We start from the raw sequence: 22334 nt of genomic DNA on the forward strand, positions 1-22334 counted from the left end.
AAAAAAGTAATAAGTTGATGTGTGAAACCAACGTAAATAGAAAATAAAATTTCATCAAAGTGCATTTTTTGTCCAAATTGGAATATGGAAAAAATTATAATAAATGCATTTTTTTTGTTCTCCAATTGATAAACGGAAACAAATTATACTAAATACATTTTTCTCTCTCTATCGTTAAAGTAGATAGGAAATATATAAAAGAATAAGGTATAAATAAATAAAAAAGGTATAATTGTCTAAAATTAACCTTAAAAGCCATATTTGAAAAATTAAAATTTAAGACATTTATAAAATATAAAACATTCCTTTAGGCCTATAGAAACCACATTATTAGACTCCAAAAGCATAAAAAATGGCTAGAACATGCATGTGTTGTGAAGAGTTATATATATATATATATATATATTATATATATATACTATATATATATATATATTATATATAATTTTAAATTAATACGGTTGAGTTTGATTTTAATTCGATCTTCAAATTTAAAATCAAATCAAACTCCATAATTCGATTTTAGAATTATATTAAATTGGATTGAATTGCAGATTTCAATTTTTAGTAAGTATTCAATTCGATTTTATAAACGATTCCATTTTTGTGATTTGAGTGTAGACTCCTAATTCCTTACTTATTATAGTTGAACTAAAGAAAATGATAGAGAAAAAGGGAGTATGCCAGATCAGCAGAGGGAAAGGGAAGGGATAGGATCACATCGGGATGATGAGATGAGATTAGTGGGAGACGCGGCATTGGCCCTCACTCACACAAGCCGCAGCGGCAGAGAGAATGTGAAGCGAAAATGGGGGCAGTCGGTCACACGCTTGAAAACATCCCCCTTCGCACGTGCCACAGCGCCTCTTCAGTCTCGCTCCAATGCCTCTCTGTCGAATATTCCACTTGCTCTCGACTCTCGTCATCACTCTCTCTCTCTCTGGAAGCAAGCCCCAAACTCAGCCTCTCGGTGATAGATAGATTTTGCCAAAAGCTCTCACGGACCAACGATTTGGAACCTTCTCTCTTCCTCACCTGCATTTCTCTCAACTTGGATCTAAGATCGTATTACAGGTCCCTGCATGTTTTACTTTTCACTTTTCGTCACTTGCTTTCCCTTTTTGTTTTTCCTTTCTTTTCCGCCGTTAAACGCCTGATTTTGTTTTTGTTTTCCTCAACTAATTGGCTACTCTGTTAGATAGGATTTTGGACTGGATTGGGTTGGATTGGATTGGATTGTGATTGTTGAATGTGCCTACACTTCTCGCGCTTTTCGTTCTCTAATGTTGTGGAGTTGAAGTCTGAGATTGTGTTATTTCGAGCTTTTTAGTTTAGGTTCTGTTTTCCCTTTTCTGGTTTGAGCAGTTACGAGTGGAGAGTAGTTGTAGTTCTGGTTCGGTACTGCATCTATTGAATACTATGATATTTAAGTCTTGCTTGGCTGAGAAAGATTCGTTACATGATTTGAGGTTTTACCTAGTTTTTAATTAAAGTATTAATTTGTTGATTTTAACACTCATGCTTCCTGCAATATGTCGCGGCTAACTATTCTATTCCATTCGTTCTATTGTTTTCCGTGATGAAGATTGATTTTGATAAACAATGATGCTGGAATCCAATTGTAGAATTTATGGGGAAGGGCTACTCGATTTTTCCTTTTTTCTTTTACAAATTCCATCAATATCATTGTTTCTGGATTCCTCTCCAACAAATTAATGAAAAACGATCTCTGTGATGAAGTTTGGTTATGATCTCTCAATTTAGCCACTATTGTGTTTCCCTGTTGGAAGTGAGAGGTTTTCTGGCCCGCATTTGGCGAAATGAGCCATGGTGTTAATTGACATACCTCATTGTGTGGAAGTAGGAGTATATTTTCCTTTAGTTACTAATGGATCTTTGTTATTATTGTTAAGTTGATCAGAATAGAGTAATAACATTTGGCTTTAGCACTGATATTTATTCATTACTTAGATGCGGGTATCTTTTTCATTATTGTTCAATTGGTTTGTACATTGTTCAGGACATCATTTTTCTTTCTTCATCTTCTTCTTCTCTTATTCTTTTTTGAGACAAAAATAATTGAATATGTGTCCGTCTGTTTATTTGTGTTTCTGAAACAGCTTGCCTTCAACCAAGGTGCCACATGTCCAAGGAAACTGTTTGTGAGCTTGTTCTGTCAGATGATTTATTGTAGACACTTCACCCTTGACCAGAGCCACCATGGGCATCTGTCTGGTCAAATGTTCTGGCTTTTTGGTTCTTCACGCTCTACTTCTTTGTATGACAATGAATCAAAGCACTGGCCTCACGCCTGATGGTAATTCCCGTACTTTGTAAAAGTTTGTGGCATTTCTTGTCTTCATATTAACTCAACCATTGTCCATATATTTAAGGATAAACTATGTCCCATCCCACTCTACATCTATCTGGTCCTTGTCTCATGTTAGGGACATGGTTCAAGTGGTTTCTTAAATTTTTTTTTTAGTTCTTTATTACTTGGCTTGTTTGTCATCATCATTTGACTATTAAATTTGGAATTAACAGTTATCTTTGAATGTACATTTGACTTGAAAATTTTAAATGTAAATAAAATATATAATTATTGTATGATTGTACATTTCTCTCTCACCCTATAAGTAAAACCAATGCATGCTCCATTCCATTTAATTTTCTTCCTTTCATTCTATTTCATATTGGTCACTTGCATTATCTTATCTTTGATCTCTAGGTGAGGCACTTCTAAGCTTTAGGATGGCAGTTGCCAGTTCTGATGGAGTCATCTTTCAGTGGAGACCGGAGGATCCAAACCCTTGTAACTGGACAGGAGTGATCTGCGATCCAAAGACGAAGAGAGTAATCTCATTGTGAGTTTCAAAAAGTAGGAGAAACCATTTTGAAAAAGCTTAAGCCGCCACCTCTATTAAGGTCTATAGTTTGGTCTATAGTTTAACATGGCGCAGTTTGGCTGAAAAGAAACAGAAACCTTTTTCAAGATTTTTTTTAATTTACTTTACAGATTATAACCCCAAGCTGGTACTCTATGTCGGGACTTTTGTAACTGTCAACTTTCATGGTTATAATTACTGGGGGGAAATTTATAAGTCCTGTTTCAGGCTGAGAAGATGCCTCTTCCCCCTGGTCCCTCTTTCCAGTTCCTCATTAAATACATAAAATTTCGATATGAGAATGTTGTGTGGAAAAGTTTTATAGACGAAATAAGTACGTTCATAAATGCATAGTTCTAGTTGCAGGTACGGAGGCTACAATCATTCAACTTAACTGTTTGTGAATTTGTTTAAAGTGGAGAAATAATTTTTTATATTAAGCTTGAAGAATCACGACTTCATTACATTGCTGAATTTCTTTTTCCAGTTAGGAGACACTGCAGTTGTTTAGATTTTGGCTCCCCATGCTTTAGAAGTTCTTGGCTGGAAGATTAGTTTAATTTTTGAACTTATTGTCAAATGTTTTGCCTCATTAAGAAACATTCTTCTTGTACTAAAAGGAGGCAAAATTTGAAGTCTGATTTGATGCTAAAGTTTATTTGAACACTTTACCTTTGGCCCGTTTGTTCTTTTAGTAGGAAACATTTGTGCATTGGATGACACTGTTTTCATTTTTTTGCCCAATCATCCAGGAAGCTTGCAAGTCACAAATTGAGTGGGTTCATTGCACCTGAACTTGGGAAGCTAGACCAATTGAAGACCCTGTACGTTTTATGAGGATTTCTTCTATAAATATATCTATGAGGTTGCTGATGCATGCATATATTTCCGAAAGTTTGCATATGGATTACTGATAATCTATAGTATTCATTTTATTTCAGGACTCTTTCGGACAACAACCTATATGGAACAATACCATCAGAACTGGGAAATTGCTCGCAGTTGCAGGGAATGTATGTGCCTGTTTCTTTTGTTTTCCTCCCTTGAATTTAAATGTTGTCTGGCAGATGTAAAGTTATTTTTTTTGTCTTTTCCCTTCCCCTTTGTGCCTGTGCATGTGGAGATGGAAAACAGTATGGTGGTAAAGTGTTTTGACCTGAAACGTTGTCTGGAATGTGAGAATGAAACTTAAAGTTGTACCTTTCATGTTTAAATGCTGTAACATGTTATTTCTTTTTAGTATTACAATCAAAGTGGGTTTAGGGTCCGAGCTTTTGCAACCCTTGACCACTAGCTATGTTAAAGTCGACTAAAGTTATACCTTCTTTAGAAGAATTAAAATGAAAAATGAAAATAAATAATGTTCGAGCCGTGTGGAGCGAATTCTTTCAGCTTATGGTTTTTTCCTAGCATGGCATAGGGAATTTGGTGATATGATCGGAGATTTTCTCTCCATCTGCTCTTTTGTGAGAAGGGTTGATTTTTATGGCTCCTGGGAATCTTTGGGGGGAGGAATAATCATGTGTTTAGGGGGTTGGAAAGGGATCCTAATGAAGTGAGGTCTTTAGATTTATGTTTCCCTCCTGGCTTTGATTTCAAGGACTTTTGTAACTATCCTATAGGTTTTATTTTGTATAGTTGGAGCCCCTTCTTGTAGCTGGGGAATTTTTAGTTGGCTGATTGTTTGTATGCCTATATATATTCTTTCATTTTTATCTAAATGAAAGTTTTTGTTTCCATTTTAAAAAAAGGATTTCTAGAATAGTCAATTATTCAGCTCATACTACTATTAGTAGATTGCTGTTTTAATTTTTTCCTTTGATCTTCTTAGTTTCTCCAATTCCTTGTTAATGTTGCCATGTTCTCAGGATACTTTAGGTAAATAATCATCTGTCTGCCACAGGTTCTTGCAAAGAAACTATCTAAGTGGAGTGATTCCCTATGAGCTGGGAAACCTTTCGGAGTTGGAAATGTTGTAAGTTGCTTATCTCATGTTTCTATGATCTTTCAATTTTTGTGTTGTTGAAGGCTTCAAGGAATGATTTCCACCTAAAGGAGTACTAATAGAGATTATCCAAAACTAAGAATTGATGTTTGGGGTTTTGAGACTCTAACTTAGTTTGATCATTACCATGCAAGACAGTAGTTAAGGTTATCTTCGGCTCTACATCAGTTTCCAAGAATGGGATGCTTGGTTGAAAATAAAACTATACTAAATAAAGAACTTGCTATCATGACACGTATGGACATGTTGAAATTTTGGACAAGCTTGGAATAGAGGCATGCTGGCTAATTATTCTTCCAAGAATATGTACAATTATAATATTAAAGTTGCTAATTTAAAGCTTGTTAGAAATAAACATATCCAATCATTCATTGCTACTTTACCACTACTGTATTACTAAAAATACAAAGTTGGGAATTGTTACACCTAGACAAATTAGACAAAGAATCAATGAGAATTTGACCTTTTGGTAGAGAAAATGGTTTTAATATATATTTTTTTCTTCTGATGTTGTAGAGACGTTTCTAGCAACTCACTTAGTGGAAATATCCCAACGTCCCTTGGGAATTTGGATAAGCTGGCTATTCTGTAAGTGGCCTTACGTTGTAATGTTTGTTATAGTGTTTAATAACGAGTCCTTTCCATTGGATTTATTTTTCCATTATGTGACCCTTATGCCTGGCATGTATTCTTGTACAGCAATGTGTCGTCAAATTTTTTAATTGGACCAGTTCCTTCTGATGGTGTTCTTTCCAAGTTTTCGGAGACTTCGTAAGTACTGCATATTCAAAGCCTTATGAGTTAACTTCTACTTGAGAGCACATCCCTATCTTATTAAAGCACTATTGCAAATACATTAACCACTTTACAAGAAAGTACATTGATTTGCAGCTTTGTCGGAAATCGTGGTTTGTGTGGGAAACAAGTTAGTGTCATTTGCAAAGATGATAATCCCGGATCTGGAACAAATTCTGAGTCCCCAAGCTCAGGTGATCATTATGATAGTTGGTCATGTGAAATTTGGATAGTTCACGGGATTGTGCATCATTTAATTTCCGTTATTATGTTGCATCTTTTCATTTTTGGCCTGTCTGTCTCAAATGTTCTCCACTTAAGTATCATACATATGAGTGCTTTGAAATTCCTTCTTTGAATTTTGTTGATAGCTTATGTTGTTAAGTTCTTAGTCATTCTATTTTCCTTTTCTGTAGCCCAAAATCAAATGAGGAAGAAGTATTCTGGCCGGCTGCTCATAAGTGCCTCAGCTACAGTGGGGGCACTACTACTTGTTGCTCTTATGTGCTTCTGGGGTTGCTTTCTTTACAAAAGATTTGGCAAAAATGACAAGAAAGGTCTTGCAAAGGATGTTGGTGGAGGTACTGTTGTTTACAATTTTATGGCCTATATTGCGGTCTCTTGTTGTTTATGTCAATATTCTTCATAGTTTCAAGGTTTTAGCATCTCGATGACCATAGCCTGACTTCTACAGGTGCATCCGTTGTGATGTTTCATGGAGACTTGCCATACTCTTCAAAAGACATCATGAAGAAGTTGGAAACCTTGAATGAGGAACACATAATTGGTTCTGGGGGTTTTGGAACAGTTTACAGGCTTGCAATGGATGATGGCAATGTATTTGCTTTGAAAAATATTGTAAAGATAAATGAGGGGTTTGATCACTTTTTTGAGAGGGAACTTGAAATTCTTGGAAGTTTGAAGCATCGCTACCTTGTTAATTTGAGAGGATATTGCAACTCTCCCACGTCAAAACTGTTGATTTATGATTATCTATCGGGGGGAAGCCTTGATGAGGCCCTTCATGGTGAGACTCTCTTCCTCACATCATCAGGTTTTCTTTAAAAGAGGCACATCAGTCAACAACTATGCATTTATCCGTCATGATGTATCTACTTGAATTCTTGTTTGGTAAATTTTCCTCTCAGTATGTCATTTAAATATATCTCATGCATATAATGCCTTACAGAAAGATCTGAGCAATTAGATTGGGACACACGCTTGAATATTATATTGGGGGCAGCAAAAGGGCTTGCCTATCTGCACCATGATTGTTCACCCAGAATCATACATCGGGATATCAAGTCAAGCAACATTTTACTTGATGGCAATCTGGATGCTCGAGTTTCTGACTTTGGACTTGCCAAGCTTCTGGATGATGATAAATCTCACATCACAACCATTGTTGCCGGAACATTTGGTTATTTGGCCCCTGGTAAGCCGTCTTTAGGATTTCTTGGGAGTTCGGCAATAATTTCTTTTCGTGATGAAATAATGATTACAAATGGCTGCTCTGCTGTTCTTCCAATTTATCTATTGGCCGCATGATGCTTAGAGTTCTGTCATATAATGCTTTTCTTCAGAATCTACAATTTGCATTCAGTGATTTTAGCATCATAACCTGATGAATTTGCACTAATATTGATGGTCTTCTTCGCTACTGGCAATAAAACATAGTTGCAATTTTTTATATATTAGTTTTAATTTTTATTTTTATTCTTCATAAATGAAGCCGCCATTTGTAATTTTTGTGGCCTCCCCTTTGTTTGATGCCTTTCTTTTTGTTTAGTCCATGCTTTTATTCTTCTCTTAATATTTTAATCTCTCACCTCTTGTAATTTCTGTTCTGACAGAATATATGCAAAGTGGTAGGGCAACTGAAAAGACTGATGTATATAGTTTTGGAGTTCTGGTACTTGAAGTACTGAGTGGAAAACGACCTACGGATGCATCATTTATTGAGAAAGGCCTGAACATTGTTGGCTGGGTATGCATTTCCCCTATAGCTTCTTGTAAACTCTTATATCTTTTTGGAGAAAATTTATTTATCCACTTATAACTAGATCTTCCTAGTATCCACTTATATTAGTGTCGGTGAGTGATGACATAGCAGGTCATATAGCCTTGTCAATCCTCACTTGAATTCTGTTTCAAAATTGTTTTATGATTTGATCTAGACATCAAAGAGCTTAGAGGGAATGGCTCTTTAAGTAACGATGGTGGAAGTTATGGTGGTAACATCTCAGGATTTAATATCTTACTAGTTTTCTAGGTGACTAAATGTTGTAGGGTTAGGTAATTAAGTTATGAGGTTAGTCTAGGTGTGTTCAGGTCGCCAAACAAAGCCATACATCTCCCGAGGAGAATAAACAGGGTTAGGTAATTAAGTTATGAGATTATTCTCCTCAAAAGACCAACAAAGAGTAAACTAAAAACTCATCGACGATGCACGAACTAAAAGCCTGATGAAAGAAGCTTTTGAGGAACCAACACCAAGAAATCTTGAAAAGGAACTCCCGCCTATTGGCTCTAACACCTTCCAAATGGAGAACGAAGTTACGTAACAAAGTCTCACCAAGTGATATTAAACCGCGATTGCTTAGCTCTTCCGAAAACAACAAACAAAAGTCCAACCACCCTCTTTAAAGCAACCTCTTTGAAAGTACTCCCTTGATCTCTAATGTTGGAAGCAAAAAATCCAACTCTTATTGACGATCCAACTGCTACAACTCCTTAGATCTTTACAAGAGGGGATAAAGGGTGAATTTCTTTGAGTTGTGTATTCCACAAACCTTAATTGAAGATGAAAAACCTTGAAGGAACTGAGAAAGGTATTATAATTGGCGGTAGTGGTTGAGAAGGGACAGTCAAATTATCTTTGACATCATCCTTAAAGAATGGCTCAAAAGCAACGGCAAATGACTTCACAAGATAAGGATCTTCAGATACTCTTTCTTCCCAAAAAAAAGCTTCAGCTCCACGTACTCATGCTAATTTCAGTGTCCCCAGCCTTTAGATTGTTCTTTCTTCTTTTTGTCTGGTTTCATATAAAGAAAAAGGTCTGTAGAAAGCTATCTTACAATCTCTTGTAGAAAAATCTCCAATATCATATGACCTCAGAGTAACAAAGAAAGGAAGGTTGAGGAAAGGAAAGGGAATCGTCACTAAGAAGCAACGAAGCAAGAGTGAGGGAGGTTATATTAAGCGATGGGAAGTAAACATGTCCTTTTGAATAGAGAGGTCGTATAGCCTGAGGGAAAAGGATACTGAAAGAGAGACCATTCCAGTGGTTCATAATTGAACGTGAATGCCAGAGTACAGGGGACTTATACGTAATTGTCAAATGTGAAAGGCAGCGAGAGTTTCTATGGGTTCATGAATTCTTCTTTAGTTGCAATTGATTCCTCCACACCTAGTAGAGAGACACAATACTTGCTCACAAGTCACAGTTATATGATGTCACCCCTTTGACTCTAAAGAAAAACATTTATACCCAACCAATCCTCATTAAACAATTTAGAAATGACCTCCCTCTCAACCCAGTTGAGACCACCTCTTTCCCTCGTCTCATTCTCACAAAAAGTTCATCCTGATCCTTTCCTACTTGGAATATTTTGACCGAGGAACTTTGAACAGAGATAAGGAAGAGTGGAATGACATTTCTAAACATAAAAAGAATAGAATCTAATTTTTTTTGGTTTTGATGAATCTACTTCATTACCAGAATTCTAAGAGAATGATACCTATCTCTTCCTTATATCTGATCTCAACAGTTTCAATTCTATCACAAAGCTTGACACCCCAAGGGACGGTTCCTGGGGTGCTCCTACTAAACTGTCTCTTTACCGTGTCCCTACCTTGAGCTCTATAACATTGCAGAATGAAAAAAATATGCTCTACACAATTTTGACCTTTCTTCTGGAATCCTTATCCTTCAAACTCATAACTCTTCTTCTACAATCAGTAGAAACTCTCTCTAAAGTCGTGTCCCAAAGTACAATGCTTTAATGAGTTGTAGCCACACTTGCATGGATATATCTCTGATGCAACCAATCAATATAGTGGTTGACAACGAAGGCGATTTATAAATAATAAAATTGTGGTTAAAATATCATTTTGGTCCGTGTACATTGAAATTTATTCAAGTTTAGTTAATATACTTTCAATTGTTCAATTTTACTCCCGTACTTTAAATAAATTTTAAATTTAGTCCCCCCACATTAATTTTTACTGAAATCAATTAAATAATAACAATAATTTTCATGTAAGAAAATACAACATGTGAATAACTTTTTCAAAATTTATAGTAAAAATGCCAAAATTTATAGTAAAAATGCTAAGGGACTGTTTGGGGGCCTGCAATGTAATGAGTTTGGATTGTAATATAATAAAAAACCCATGTTTGAATTGAGTATTTTGGGTCCCATTTCCATTCTGTCCTCGATTCCTTGTGCATTCTAACACTCATCTGATTTTCAATAATCCTGATTACATTTCTACCTCCCAAACAACCTCATATATATATATTTAAAAAAATCAACAGTAAACTAGTAATGTGGACTAAATTTAAGATATACTGAAAGCAGAGGGACTAAAATTGGACAATTTAAAATATAAGGACTAAAATTGAACAAACTTTAGAGTAATGGGATTAAAATGGTATTTTAACCTAAAATAATCCTCTCTAGCAAAAAGCCTAGATTGGCTGTCAGAGGTCTAAATTTCGAAGATTATTTTGCAAATCTTACTGCAAGAGATAAGCTTACACAAGATCTATTTTTCCTTGCATAACTAATCCGTCTCTTCTTTTTACAGCTAAATTTTCTTGTCACGGAGAATAGGCAACGAGAAATAGTTGATCCACAATGTGAAGGAGTACAGTCGGAAACTCTCGACTCATTGCTAAGGCTTGCTATTCAGTGTGTTTCCTCTAGTCCAGACGACCGACCGACCATGCACCGAGTAGTACAGTTCTTTGAATCCGAGGTTATGACACCATGCCCAAGTGACTTCGACGATTCAAATTCTGATTAACAGTATAGAAAGAAGCGTAAAATATGATGGAGTCTGTTTCATATTGCTATTTTCTCAGAGAAATAGTGCCCGATGTTCAGGCGTGGAGAATGAATCGTCTCTCGATTTCACTTATAGATTCATTAAAAAATTGGAAGCTGCTGCTGTCTACCATTGCCATCCATTTGTTGTTCTCTTATGAGTAGTTTCATCGAATTCTTAATGGTATCTCTAAGGTTCCTTTTACTATTTAATGATATGCTTTAATGTGCATGATTCTTACTTGAGAGAAAGTTCCACTTGTAATTTCCACTTTTGCCTCAATTGTAATTTCTTTTTTCCTTTTCTTGGAATTGGTTGAACATGAGCAACTGTACAAATCAAATTGCTCGTTAAGTTATTCATCACTTTCCTTTTATTGTTTTTTTTTTGTAAAGTGTGATTTTGTTAAATGGAATCAGCACATTGATTATAATAATCTTTTGGATCCTTCATTTCTTTTTATCGTTTTATTTATTTATTTTTGGGATAACCATATAATTAGATGTAACTAAAGATCCATATTAAAAAAGAAGTTTACACTTCTTGTTTAGTGGCAACATTTAGAAATCTGTTTCTTTTAGATCATTTACGTCTATACTCCCACTCAATTGGATAAAGAACATTACAAGGGTTTATATTACAAGTGAGACATTTATTTGATATGTTGGGTATAATTTGGTATATTTATTTTTTATATTAGATAAATTAAACAGGTTCAATCATAATCTTCTTCTTTGATCCCAGTTTTGTATTTAAATTAACAATATCATTTATATTGATGAGTTTGTATTATATATATATATATATATATATATATGTATATACCAAGTGTATTTGACAACAAAGTTCGTATTAAATGAAATACATATTCTCATAGGATGAAACAACGGATATCATGTAGTATTATATTATGCAAAACCAAACTCATTAAATGAGGTATATATTTTTGCATGACAAATAAATTTATAAGAATAAATCCATTACCCATTTAATCTTTAAGTTTTGAAAATATACCTTTTTAATTCTGAATTTTTAGAAATAGATTTATTTTACATTTTTAGCTTTTTTTTGACAATTTTGGTTTAATTTTCGAGTCATCGGTACAAATTTTCCAAAATTAAGCCATTGACCTTTCGAAAATTTCTTCACTTCTTCAAATGTCGTACCTAGAGTAGTTCTCATCGCTTGTAGGTTGAAACGTTATATTGCAATGCGATTTGTTTTATCTCTTTTCCTAAGAAACAAAAAATTATATAGGGTACTCTATTATCTTGATTTATAAAAGTAAATTGACAAAAAAATGATTGTGTTAAATGAGAATGGTAATGAAGAAGAGGGAATAAGAAGGGATAATTTTGTCTTTCTAGATTCGGTCAACTTGGTATCTTTCAATATTTATTTATTTATATGGTGACATAAAACTCATAATTTCTTGTGATCAGAATTTCCCAAGTAGGAATCGAATCGTCCGCTTCTTCTTCTTCTGCTCGAAATTTTGAACGAAGAAGATGACCCGAGGAAAGCAGAAGATCGAAGCTCAGAAACGAAATGCGGAGAAAAATCAGAAGCCCAAAGGCTCACAGCTTGAGGCCAGAGCCGTTGCCCTCAAAGTCATCTGCCCTATTTGCAAGGTTCTTCTTCTTATTTTCTTGAATCTTTGTTTCTATCATATTCTCCATTGGATTTGAGTGTTTGTTCGTTTCTTTTATTCTGGAGCAAAATCTTATTAATCTCATTATGTCATTTTTCCTGCTTGTTTTCTGTTCTAGGTTATAATACACTTGACATTGCTGTTGCGTTGGTCTCAATTGATATGAAATTTATTGGAGTTTGATTAATTTTGGTCTTCTTTTCCCCCTTTAAGTCAAGGCTTGAATCCATAGATCATTTTCGCTGATCATTTGTTCTAGGGTTTGGTAGGATTGAACGTATTATTATGTGCTAATCGATCTGGAAACTGTTCAAACCTTAATTTAGGTAATCGTGAGGTTTGAGTTATAAATATTCTACAAGCTGTTGTCGCCATCTACTTGAGATACTAATTAGTAATTAAAAACTATGATACAATAATTTTTATGTGTAGCTCTGATATTGTCTTGAGAAGTTTTCTTGTTGCAAGAATTGCTGTGTAGTTGTGTGTTTCTTTGGACGGATTAGTTAAATTGTGCTTGAGTTGAGATTGTTGTGAAAAAAGAACTTGATAATCTGAAATCCAAACTCATTACTGTATTTGTGAAACTTCTTCGGATGATTTCTCTTTTCGTTTACTCCTTTGGGTAGCTAATTTGTCTGTTGAGCATTTACTTTTTGGATAAGAAATAGAGAAGTATATACACAAGAAAGGGAGACAACAACCTAGAATACAGGATAGAGGAAACCCTGCCTTAAAAGAGGCTAAAGGAATATTACAAAAGGAGAGCCTTCCCATTGTTAATGATCATTAGAAGGCTAACAAAAAACAAAAACTGAGTGATTAGAACACCAACCAGAGGCCGATAACCGCACACAATCAAAAGAAGTATCAAAAGAAGTATCAAAAGAAGTATCAAAAGAAGTAATCTTATCTTCAAAGATTATTGCCTTTGAAACTTCAGCCCCTGGGAGCTTCTATCAGCCAATTATCAACACTTTTAGGCAGACAAAGTGATATCCATATCTCATTTAAAATGTATATCCAACCTCTAAGCAAAGTAGCAATGGGGAAAACAAATTATTCACATATGCATCATCTCTAAGACATAAGCAGCAAACAACGGGGCATAAGACCCAATCATGTAAATTTTTTTAAGGCAAATATCGGTTTATACTCCTGAACTTTGGGGGTTGTATCAATTTAAACCCTAGACTAATAATTATATCAATTTAAACCTGAACTTTCACAAGTGTATCAATTTAAACTTTGAAATTTCGGTAGTGTATCAATTTAAACCTTGAACTTTCATAACTGTATCAATTTAAATCATGAACTTTCATAAGATTATCCAAATAAATCATAATGAAGGGTTAAGATTGATACACGTATAAAAGTTTGGAGTTTAAATTGATATAACCTCCAAAGTTTAGGGTTTAAATTGATACATATTAGTTTAGGGTTTAAATTGATACAATCTCAACCTGAGGGGTGTAAATTGATAATCTTAAATCACCGATTGACCCAAAAGCTTAAGTTGATGGGTGAAGGTAAATTTAATTATATATCATCTTACATGATATATGTCCCGTTTTTTTATATTCTTATTTTTAGAAACCTGTCTTGGATATTAAGACGTCCGTTTACCATGTTGAATGTTAATAATGTTTACTTTGTGATATTAATCAGTTTGTATAAATTTTATGTTTAGCAAGTGGATTGATCTCTTGCTTTTGAAGAAGTGGATGCCTAGTCTTCATTCTTCTCCTTGTTTAATTTGTGTACATCATGCTCTGCATACACATTACTACTAGAATCATGTCTATCAAAATTTTCTTGTAGGAGTTGGATTGATATTTTTCTTTTGCATGTGGGACAAACTCATAGAGCTTATGATTAGATATAGAAGAGAGTGATGATAGGAAATAAAGATGAATGCCTCTACTTGAAGTTTCCGAGTGCACAGTACATTATATTATGATGATCTGGAGGATTTCTCCTTGCTTTCGATACTCGAAGTATTTCTGATTTTCCCCCCACAACCGTGTATTTGATAATCTGTTTCTTACCTCAGGTACAGCTTGCAAATCAGAACCAGCTGGGTGATCATTATGGCTCCAAACATCCAAAGGAAAAGCCACCATCAGAATCTGGCTGAATCTTCGCTTTCAAGTTGAAGTATGTGTCTCGCTTTATTGAAGGCATTTAAAAGTTCTCCTCTATTCAGATCAATGAAAATTGCTCTGGTTGTCTTCAACTTTTCTGTTAAAATGTACTACTTACTTGTAAGGGTAAAAAATGTTGAGTCATTCTGTCACCTGTAAAATAAACTAGACTCTAATATGCCCCTTTTCCAGATCCCCAATCTAATCTTCTCTGGCCTTGGAAAATATCAAATCCTAAGAAATGGCTTTTTGTTTTTGTGGTGTTGTTAATTCGGTTGGGATTCTTTCAACTTTTGCTATGAATTCTAAAAAAGAAAAAAAAAAAAAAATGGATACATTGTCACTATTGATTAAGTAACACGGATCGAGCATAGTAGTAAGACTCTTAATTCAAGCTATACTTTGTGAAGTGTAAATTTGAGATGGCCAATGTCTTCCACAACTTAGTGAGATAAGCTTGAAAATGTACATTACAATTTCATTTTTCAAGCAAGAGCTATAAATTCCTGGGAGAAAACTGCTCTCTCTTTATGCATACAATCAGACTAAAGACATTTGTAAAACAAAATTGCATATGTACTATCTGCCATCCCAAAGAAAAAAAAGAAACCTGAACCTTTTCATATTTACTATATTAAAAAATAGTATTACTTCAACTATGTATCTTTGAAGCATCTCTTTGTCTTCACATTATCTCATAAATTATTTTGGCGATTGAGCTTGTTAAAAAGGGTTGTTAAGAGGGCATCCATTCCTTCAGCTCGGATATCTTGCCTTTTCTTTCTCTGTTCTTCCCTTTCCCTCCAAGCTTGCTCAGCCATTAACCTCTCCATCTCGAGCTTCTCCATTGACTCACGCCATTCCTGCTCAAACAATCGACGGTTGTTGTAATGTCTCTCATGTATTTCCCTCCATTCCATCTCCATCCTCTGCTGCCACTGGAAGAAGCCCTTCAGCATTTCTAGAATTTCATTACTAACCGAGCTACTAGAACTTTTAGAATCGGTTGCTCTTAAAGACTTTGCTGGGAGTGTTCTTATAGTTTTTCTTTTCTGTGAGTTGCTTTGAGTGAGAATCTCCTCCTCAGTTTCGTCTTCATTGAGTTCTTTGAGATCTGAATATTCTTCTAAACTTCTCTCTCTCACCCTTTTCTTTGTTGCAATAGAACCCGCTTCTGGTTCAAGGAGCAATCGTTGCATAGCTTTCCCCCTTTCAGCAAAAACTTCATGAATTTCTTCAAAAAATGGGCATTGCCAGTCAAACTCTTTATGAGATGTCTCCTTCCCCTGTACAAACGTTGTAACATTAGAAACATATGACTATGATTAATCAACACCGAGTATTGTAAATTACTGCCTCAAGTTCTAGGGATATCTATAGCTCACTGTGTTTAGGCCAAGGTTAGCCTTGACATGTCAAGCCATTTCCAGGCTAATTCATCACTGGAATTCTATGATAAGCTCAGCCTAAATTACATGAAAGGAAACTTAGCATGGATGAGAAACTACCCAAATTGATTAATGAATGAAAAATTTCCCGAAAGAACCGCTCTTCTTCACATTGCAGGAGCTCAATGATCTTATGCATGAAACGAGCATTAGAAAGAAAGATTTCTAGTTTATCTACGTTAAAATCTCTCTACACCATCTTGCTTGTTCTACCACTCTTCCCATATGTAATTCAGGGAACCGTAGTGTCAATGAAGTCGAGTTCTTCTGGTGCATATGGCCCTAGGGAAGTTGAACACTTGTATGGATATTTAGACAAGGAACATAAGCCTAAGGTCTGTTTTATCCCTTGGATGATGCAGCTCTGAAGTGTAGGAGAAGATAGTAACATAAGCTTTACTCTAATCAGCCACTAAGCCACTAAGCCACTAAGCCACATCCCTTGCAACTACCCTAAATAACAGGTACTAACATTAAATTCTATTAAGCAAAAAATTGCCTAATTCAAATAGCTTGCTCAATAAGTTTGCACTAATTTTAAACAAGTTCCTTAATTCTGTGGACAAAGTAATCAAAGTCGTTGTTTCTATCAATGCATGCACGAGCCATCTTGCAAATGCATAAGAAGGTTCCTCTGTTAAATCTGTTCATTAGAATTGAGAGGACCGTCCATTGGTAACCAAGAGATTATGCAAAAAAGATGTAAAAGAGAAAACTTAAGAGCAGTCTATTTACTAGATTCAAGAGGAGTAATAATCTAGAATCATCTTATCACTTAGGTGCCTGACTTCATGGTGAATAACCAACCAAGAAGATTGACGATAGAAAGACTGGAAATGGAGGTTTTGACACAATCTGACGAAGTATGTACCTAGGAAATAAAGTAGAATGATCTCTTTTCCAAATAATCGACAGATATTTAATTTTGCTGTTGTCACGGGTTTCTTAATTCCTGTAGTCCTAGAAATGAAGAAAGCCATGACAATAGCAAAATCAAATCTGTTAATTACTTGGAAAAGAGACATCATTATGAATATCCTAAAGTTCCATCCATATTTTTGAAGAGCCTCCAGTTACAGGCAATTACAGGAAGCTAAAGAATACTATTCTCCATGGAAAATCTACAAAGCCATTCCTTATCGAAGATAAATCTGTTTCGCCAAACTTTCAAGTGCCATACAGCCCACAAGGTTGGCATTTAGAGACTTAGTGTTAATGTCCTAGTCTAGTAAATTCCATCCGCCCCTTTAACACCACCCTTTCTTGCAAATCAACCACTAAAAAACTGTTATAAAGAAGCCTCCCCAACAAAAATTGTTCCCATTCAAACGTATTACTAACATACCCAGAAATCTGAAGATCTTTTTCCAGAAAAGCAATGAAAATTTGATATTCATAATGATCAAATTATTTGAGGTGCATGCATTTTTATTACGTTGAAAAGTATGGTAGATAGAAAGGGAAGTTTCAGAATAGAAATCTCAATGTTAGTTTCTAATGGAGTTCAATTATGGAAAAAGAATATATATGTTTGAAGTTTGAAGGGTCAAAAACACGTATATTTTGAACAAAGACAACAAGACTCCTTGTCCTGCTTTCCCAGATGAACTTCAAGAATCTGCAACCAGAAATGGCGATTTGAAACTCCATCGATCAATTGCCAGAAGAATCAATAGAACAAAGCAAGTACAGTCCAGATTCGGAGGAGTCCACTTGAAAGGTAACATAAGATTACAGATTAAAAAAATTTCCTAATTAATACCGAATCAGAAAGTGAACCAAACCTTGTAGCGGCTGAGGAGATTCTTCCACTTGCATTTGCACTGATCAGCGGTCCTCCAAAATCCTCTCTCTCGCATCCTAGCACTTGCCATCTCCCATAGTGTTTTCTTCTTCGCGGCCGGAGCTTCTCCGGTGGAAACCGCCGTCAGGTCCCTCTCTAGGTCGGCTCGAATTCGAATGAACTCCCTCGTCTCCTCCTCGCTCCACTGGTGTTGCTGAGCCGTGGCCGCCATCGCGCTCGAGCTCATGGTTGATACTATTGTAGGGTTACGGGGTCGGGTTCAGAGAAGAACGGTGGATGACGGTGATATCGGTGACGTCCGAGAAGAAGTTTAATGGCGGAAATTTGAAATTGAGGAAGGCCTTATTTCCATCATCGGCCCTTTTCCGGCTTGCTTCTTTGAGAAGGGAAGGAATCGTTGAATTTTGGCCATCTTTTAATTTACTCGGTCCACCTATGACTTGATACCTTCATAAAACACCTTTTTTTATACCCAAAAAAAAAAAAAAAAAAAAAAGAACAATAATTTTCAAACTATACAATTTTTTTTAAAATTATTTTTTATTATTATTATTTTTTACACCGCATACTATATACTTTTCAAGTGTTGTAATTGGTATTTCTTCGACAATTTTTCTAAATTTATTTCACTAATTTCAATAAATGGAAAAAAAAAAAGAAATAAGAGATTCCTTTAGGGGTCATTTGTTTTGCGGGTATTCTAGATTCTCATAAGTGAATATCTAGATTACTGTGTTTGTTTTGCGGTAGTATGAGATGTCCTGACATCTGAAGATTCTCGAGCATCTTGGGTGTCCGGACGAAGGACATTTGGAGAGTTTTGAATGTCTTTTTGGTTTTCCAGATTTTTGATTTTAGGGCATCCCTATTTTACTTTTTTGTCATTCCATTTTATCTTATTTTACATATATATATATATTATTCTTCTGTGCATTATATAATTAAAATAAATACCGACAACCATGTATATCATATATATATATATATTTAGTTATATCATAATTCTCATTATTTTTGGGCAATATATTCAAATTTATGTTTAAATTAATATTTATTTTATAAAAAATCTTAAATTATAATATATTGTTTTATTGAGAAAAATAACATATAAAAATAATATAAATTGTATTAATTTTTTTTAAAAAAATCAAATTGATAAAAACAAATATGTTATATAAGTTTAAATTATAACAAATTAATTATAAAGTAATAAATAGTTGTAAGGACATTCTTGGAACTTTATGTAGATTTAAGACATTTTCGAGTAGAAATCTTACAAAATAAACACAGTTATCAGAATATTCACAGATATCTGCAAAAATATTTTTACAAAACAAACATGGTAATCTAAAATGCTAGACATCTATATATATTCCTAATATATATAATTTCGAACATCTAAAATTCCGATTATCTACCTTCCGGAAAAACAAACGGTCCCTTAAAAATTTGTTTGGATTGGAAAAAAGAGTATGCCTCCCCTTATGAGTTGGAATTAGGGCATTAGTTTGTTTGACGAAATTTTCTCAAAAGTGTTTCTGCGTATAAATTTCTATGTATAGGTTAGGAATGAATAGTGTAGAGTATTTTGATAATTTTCATATATTTATGAAAATTTGTGAGGAGTCACAATTTAACTCAAAAACCATTTTTGTAAAATTTGATTTTTAATTGATTAGAAATAACTTTTCTCAAACTCATTTTTAAAAAGTTATTTTGAGTAGTAGCGAAACATTACAAATCTTGCAATTTTTTTTTACAAAACTAAACATATGACAAATTAATCGAACACAATCCTAAACTTGAAGTTTTAAAACCGACACTTTTAGTTCCATTCGATTTTAAAACCGACAATTTTAGTTCCATCCGATTAGTTAACTTAACAAAAAGTTCATGACAAATTGGTAGTTAATGTGATGATGTGACAACTATAACTTAACTTGCAAAAATATAATATTTCTTTCGCCATTGGACTTTGAAGTTTACATGAAATTTTGTAATTAGATTTCTTTTTTCTTTTTGTTTTTTTAAACTTAAAAAGGACGGTTTGAGAAATATTATGATTAATAGAGTGAGGTTTATTTATTTCTTTTTAGGAAATAAATCATAAATGGGAGGTGTGGTTAATTGAAAATTTAGATGGGACAAAAATTGGAATAACTTACCATCCTCAGCAAATTCAACAATAGTTCTGTGTGTGACAAGGACAATAGAACATCCATCTATCTCCATAAAAGTGTGATACTGTCTACTTTGGATATAAGCCTTCAAGGTTTTTGAAACCACTTAAAAGGTTTCATATCAATGAAGAGAATCATTCTTACTTATATACCTATTGTTGATGGTAAAATCTGGCCAAGAAAACTCAGTTGATCTTCATGTGCCACTAACGATAAATTTATAATTTAGGGAGGTCACCTGTAAAATAACCAAATAACACATGTCCGTGTAGTGTTTGCCACATGCACTTAGATGCTTAAGTTAGATCTTAGCATAATGGTCAGAACAAATAGTTGGATTGTTGTGCTATGTTTATAATGGATTTGTGTTGAGGGTCTTCCTCATTCCTTTAGGATTGACTAAATTTATTGTCATTAGAATGGTTTGATTCAAAAAATTTTCGAGTGACTCTCAGATCTCACTATCAAAACCATGTAGATTGATTTTTAGGTTTTCTTCTATTATTATGGCTCTAGGGGCAAACTCTAGGTTTTTCAAGGATCAACCTCAAACTTTTTAAGCTAATTTTGATTTTCCTAAGTTTATCTCAAGAAAAACTTATTGGGATTATTATTGGGGTGTATGCCCTAAAGCCTCATAGTTTTATGTTAGTTGAATCAATGGTTGATTGATTTTATATTACTTGTACAATAATCCATTAACCTAAGATCCAAGGTTATATGATGTAACTTAAACATGTATGTGGAGACATACATGTGGATCATGTTTAAGTGATAATTTAAATGGTCTGTAATATATGGATAAGGTTGGGTGCCTTATCTTGGTAACACTACTAATACAAATCGCTTTGTAGTTGTTACAATTGTTGTAAAGTGATACAAATGATCTGGTCTTGAATATTCTTGTGGAGACATGTGAGCGAGAGTATCTTATACAAAAGAGTTTGTATAAAGACCGGACCACGAAATGTTAAGTCTCTCTTTATAACGCCGTTGCTAGAAGAGACTTACATTTCACTAGGATGACCATAAGTGACTTGACCTTAATCCCGAGTGAGTTGTGAACTCCTACCTATGAGGGCGATCCTTTGATTTGTATGGGTGAGAGTGGCCAGATTCGCTAACTCAATAAGCCTAGACATGTCCAAGGGGCAGGGCGAGGTCGGAGATGCTATTCCCCATCCCTGTACCCGCTCTCCATTTCATTCCCCATCTCTATGAAATTCCCCATGGGAATTGGTGCTGGGATTTCTCGCAAGGAATTCGTAGGGATCGGGTTCCCCTTTGTAAAAATTCAATTAATTTAAATCGCTAATGTGAGCAAATTTTAATTAAATAATAAACTTTATCACTAAATTGTTTATTATGGTTAGTTTTATATGACAATTTGAATTTAAAGATAAATTACTCAAATTTTGGCCTAAAAAAGCTAATGAATTTTTTTAGTAGAAAGAAATCAATATAAATCAAATTATTCACATATATAATCGAAATTTAAATATTCAATTTAAACATATTCATTATCTTTCCCAATAAATAATTAAATTTGAAATTTAAATGTAATATTTATATAATAATAACATAACATTAGATAATTATACTAAATAAATATGTAGAAGCTAATCGGGGTGGGGTGGGGATCCCATCCCAATTTAACTCATGGAAAATTTTTTTCCCACTCCCTCCCCCATTCCCCACCTAATCGGGGAATCCCCGCGTTGCCCTGTCCCTGTGAGAAAATTATACATCTCTAAATAAGCTTACCATTTTTGGGATTCATTTGATTGAGGAGCTGGGAACATAACCAAGAATTAATTCACCCCTTCCTTATAGTTAGGGTAAGAAGATAAATTGATCCCCTAAGGGTAAATTCTGGGACTTGAAAGATGAGGTGTCTCACTCTCTCCTGGCTCGAGAGGGGTTTGATCCTAGTAGGACTATGACTAATTGTTCATTAGAGGGATCACTGGTACTTAAGGATTGAAGGATCTCTTAACGAAGAGCATCCATGAGCGCGTTTGGATCTTTCCGATTTCACCGTGACCGAAATACAACATATACATTCTAACATACAGTTATGCAAAATTATAGTAGTTAAAGGCATGCTTTGAACACTAAAATATAAGGGAAAGAATTCTCATACCAGTTGAAGACCCTATTCAAGCTTTAGAACTCAACGCAGCGGAAGACCTCTATGCGATCTCTATCACCCAGCAAATTTGTTGGTTGCAGCAGCACGAACGTCTACACGAACTATCATGAACAAGTGAACGCAGCGGGGATGACACCACAAAAAAGGAGCCCTTGGTATTCTCAGAGTGAGAATCCAAAGTGTGGTCTTTGGTGAGTTTGGTAGAGGTTGGAGAA

The 22334-nt window shown here is 34.5% G+C and overlaps 2 protein-coding genes and 1 long non-coding RNA gene across 3 annotated transcripts; 2 read left to right on the forward strand and 1 right to left on the reverse strand.

The window, feature by feature from the left end:
- Positions 1–812: 812 nt before the first annotated feature.
- On the forward strand, positions 813–11176 carry LOC120085193 (LRR receptor-like serine/threonine-protein kinase FEI 1). The gene is made up of 14 exons (XM_039041084.1): positions 813–1074; positions 2121–2317; positions 2729–2864; positions 3638–3709; positions 3827–3898; positions 4789–4860; positions 5407–5478; positions 5590–5661; positions 5782–5879; positions 6102–6266; positions 6380–6712; positions 6875–7120; positions 7539–7672; positions 10501–11176. Exons 2-14 carry the CDS (start codon positions 2221–2223, stop codon positions 10717–10719), a joined length of 1788 nt encoding a protein of 595 aa, XP_038897012.1. The 5' UTR covers positions 813–1074; positions 2121–2220; the 3' UTR covers positions 10720–11176.
- Positions 11177–12159: 983 nt separating this feature from the next.
- LOC120087613 lies at positions 12160–14789 on the forward strand. Its single transcript, XR_005484632.1, has 2 exons — positions 12160–12371; positions 14445–14789. It is a non-coding gene; the product is annotated as an uncharacterized LOC120087613 (long non-coding RNA).
- Positions 14790–14931: 142 nt separating this feature from the next.
- On the reverse strand, positions 14932–18222 carry LOC120087607 (trihelix transcription factor GT-3b-like). The gene is made up of 2 exons (XM_039044434.1): positions 17768–18222; positions 14932–15821 (listed from the first exon to the last, which is right to left on the reverse strand). Exons 1-2 carry the CDS (start codon positions 18011–18013, stop codon positions 15231–15233), a joined length of 837 nt encoding a protein of 278 aa, XP_038900362.1. The 5' UTR covers positions 18014–18222; the 3' UTR covers positions 14932–15230.
- Between the last annotated feature and the right edge of the window lie 4112 nt (positions 18223–22334).

Source organism: Benincasa hispida, chromosome 1 (assembly GCF_009727055.1).
Source record: "Benincasa hispida cultivar B227 chromosome 1, ASM972705v1, whole genome shotgun sequence".
Lineage (NCBI taxonomy): Eukaryota > Viridiplantae > Streptophyta > Magnoliopsida > Cucurbitales > Cucurbitaceae > Benincasa > Benincasa hispida.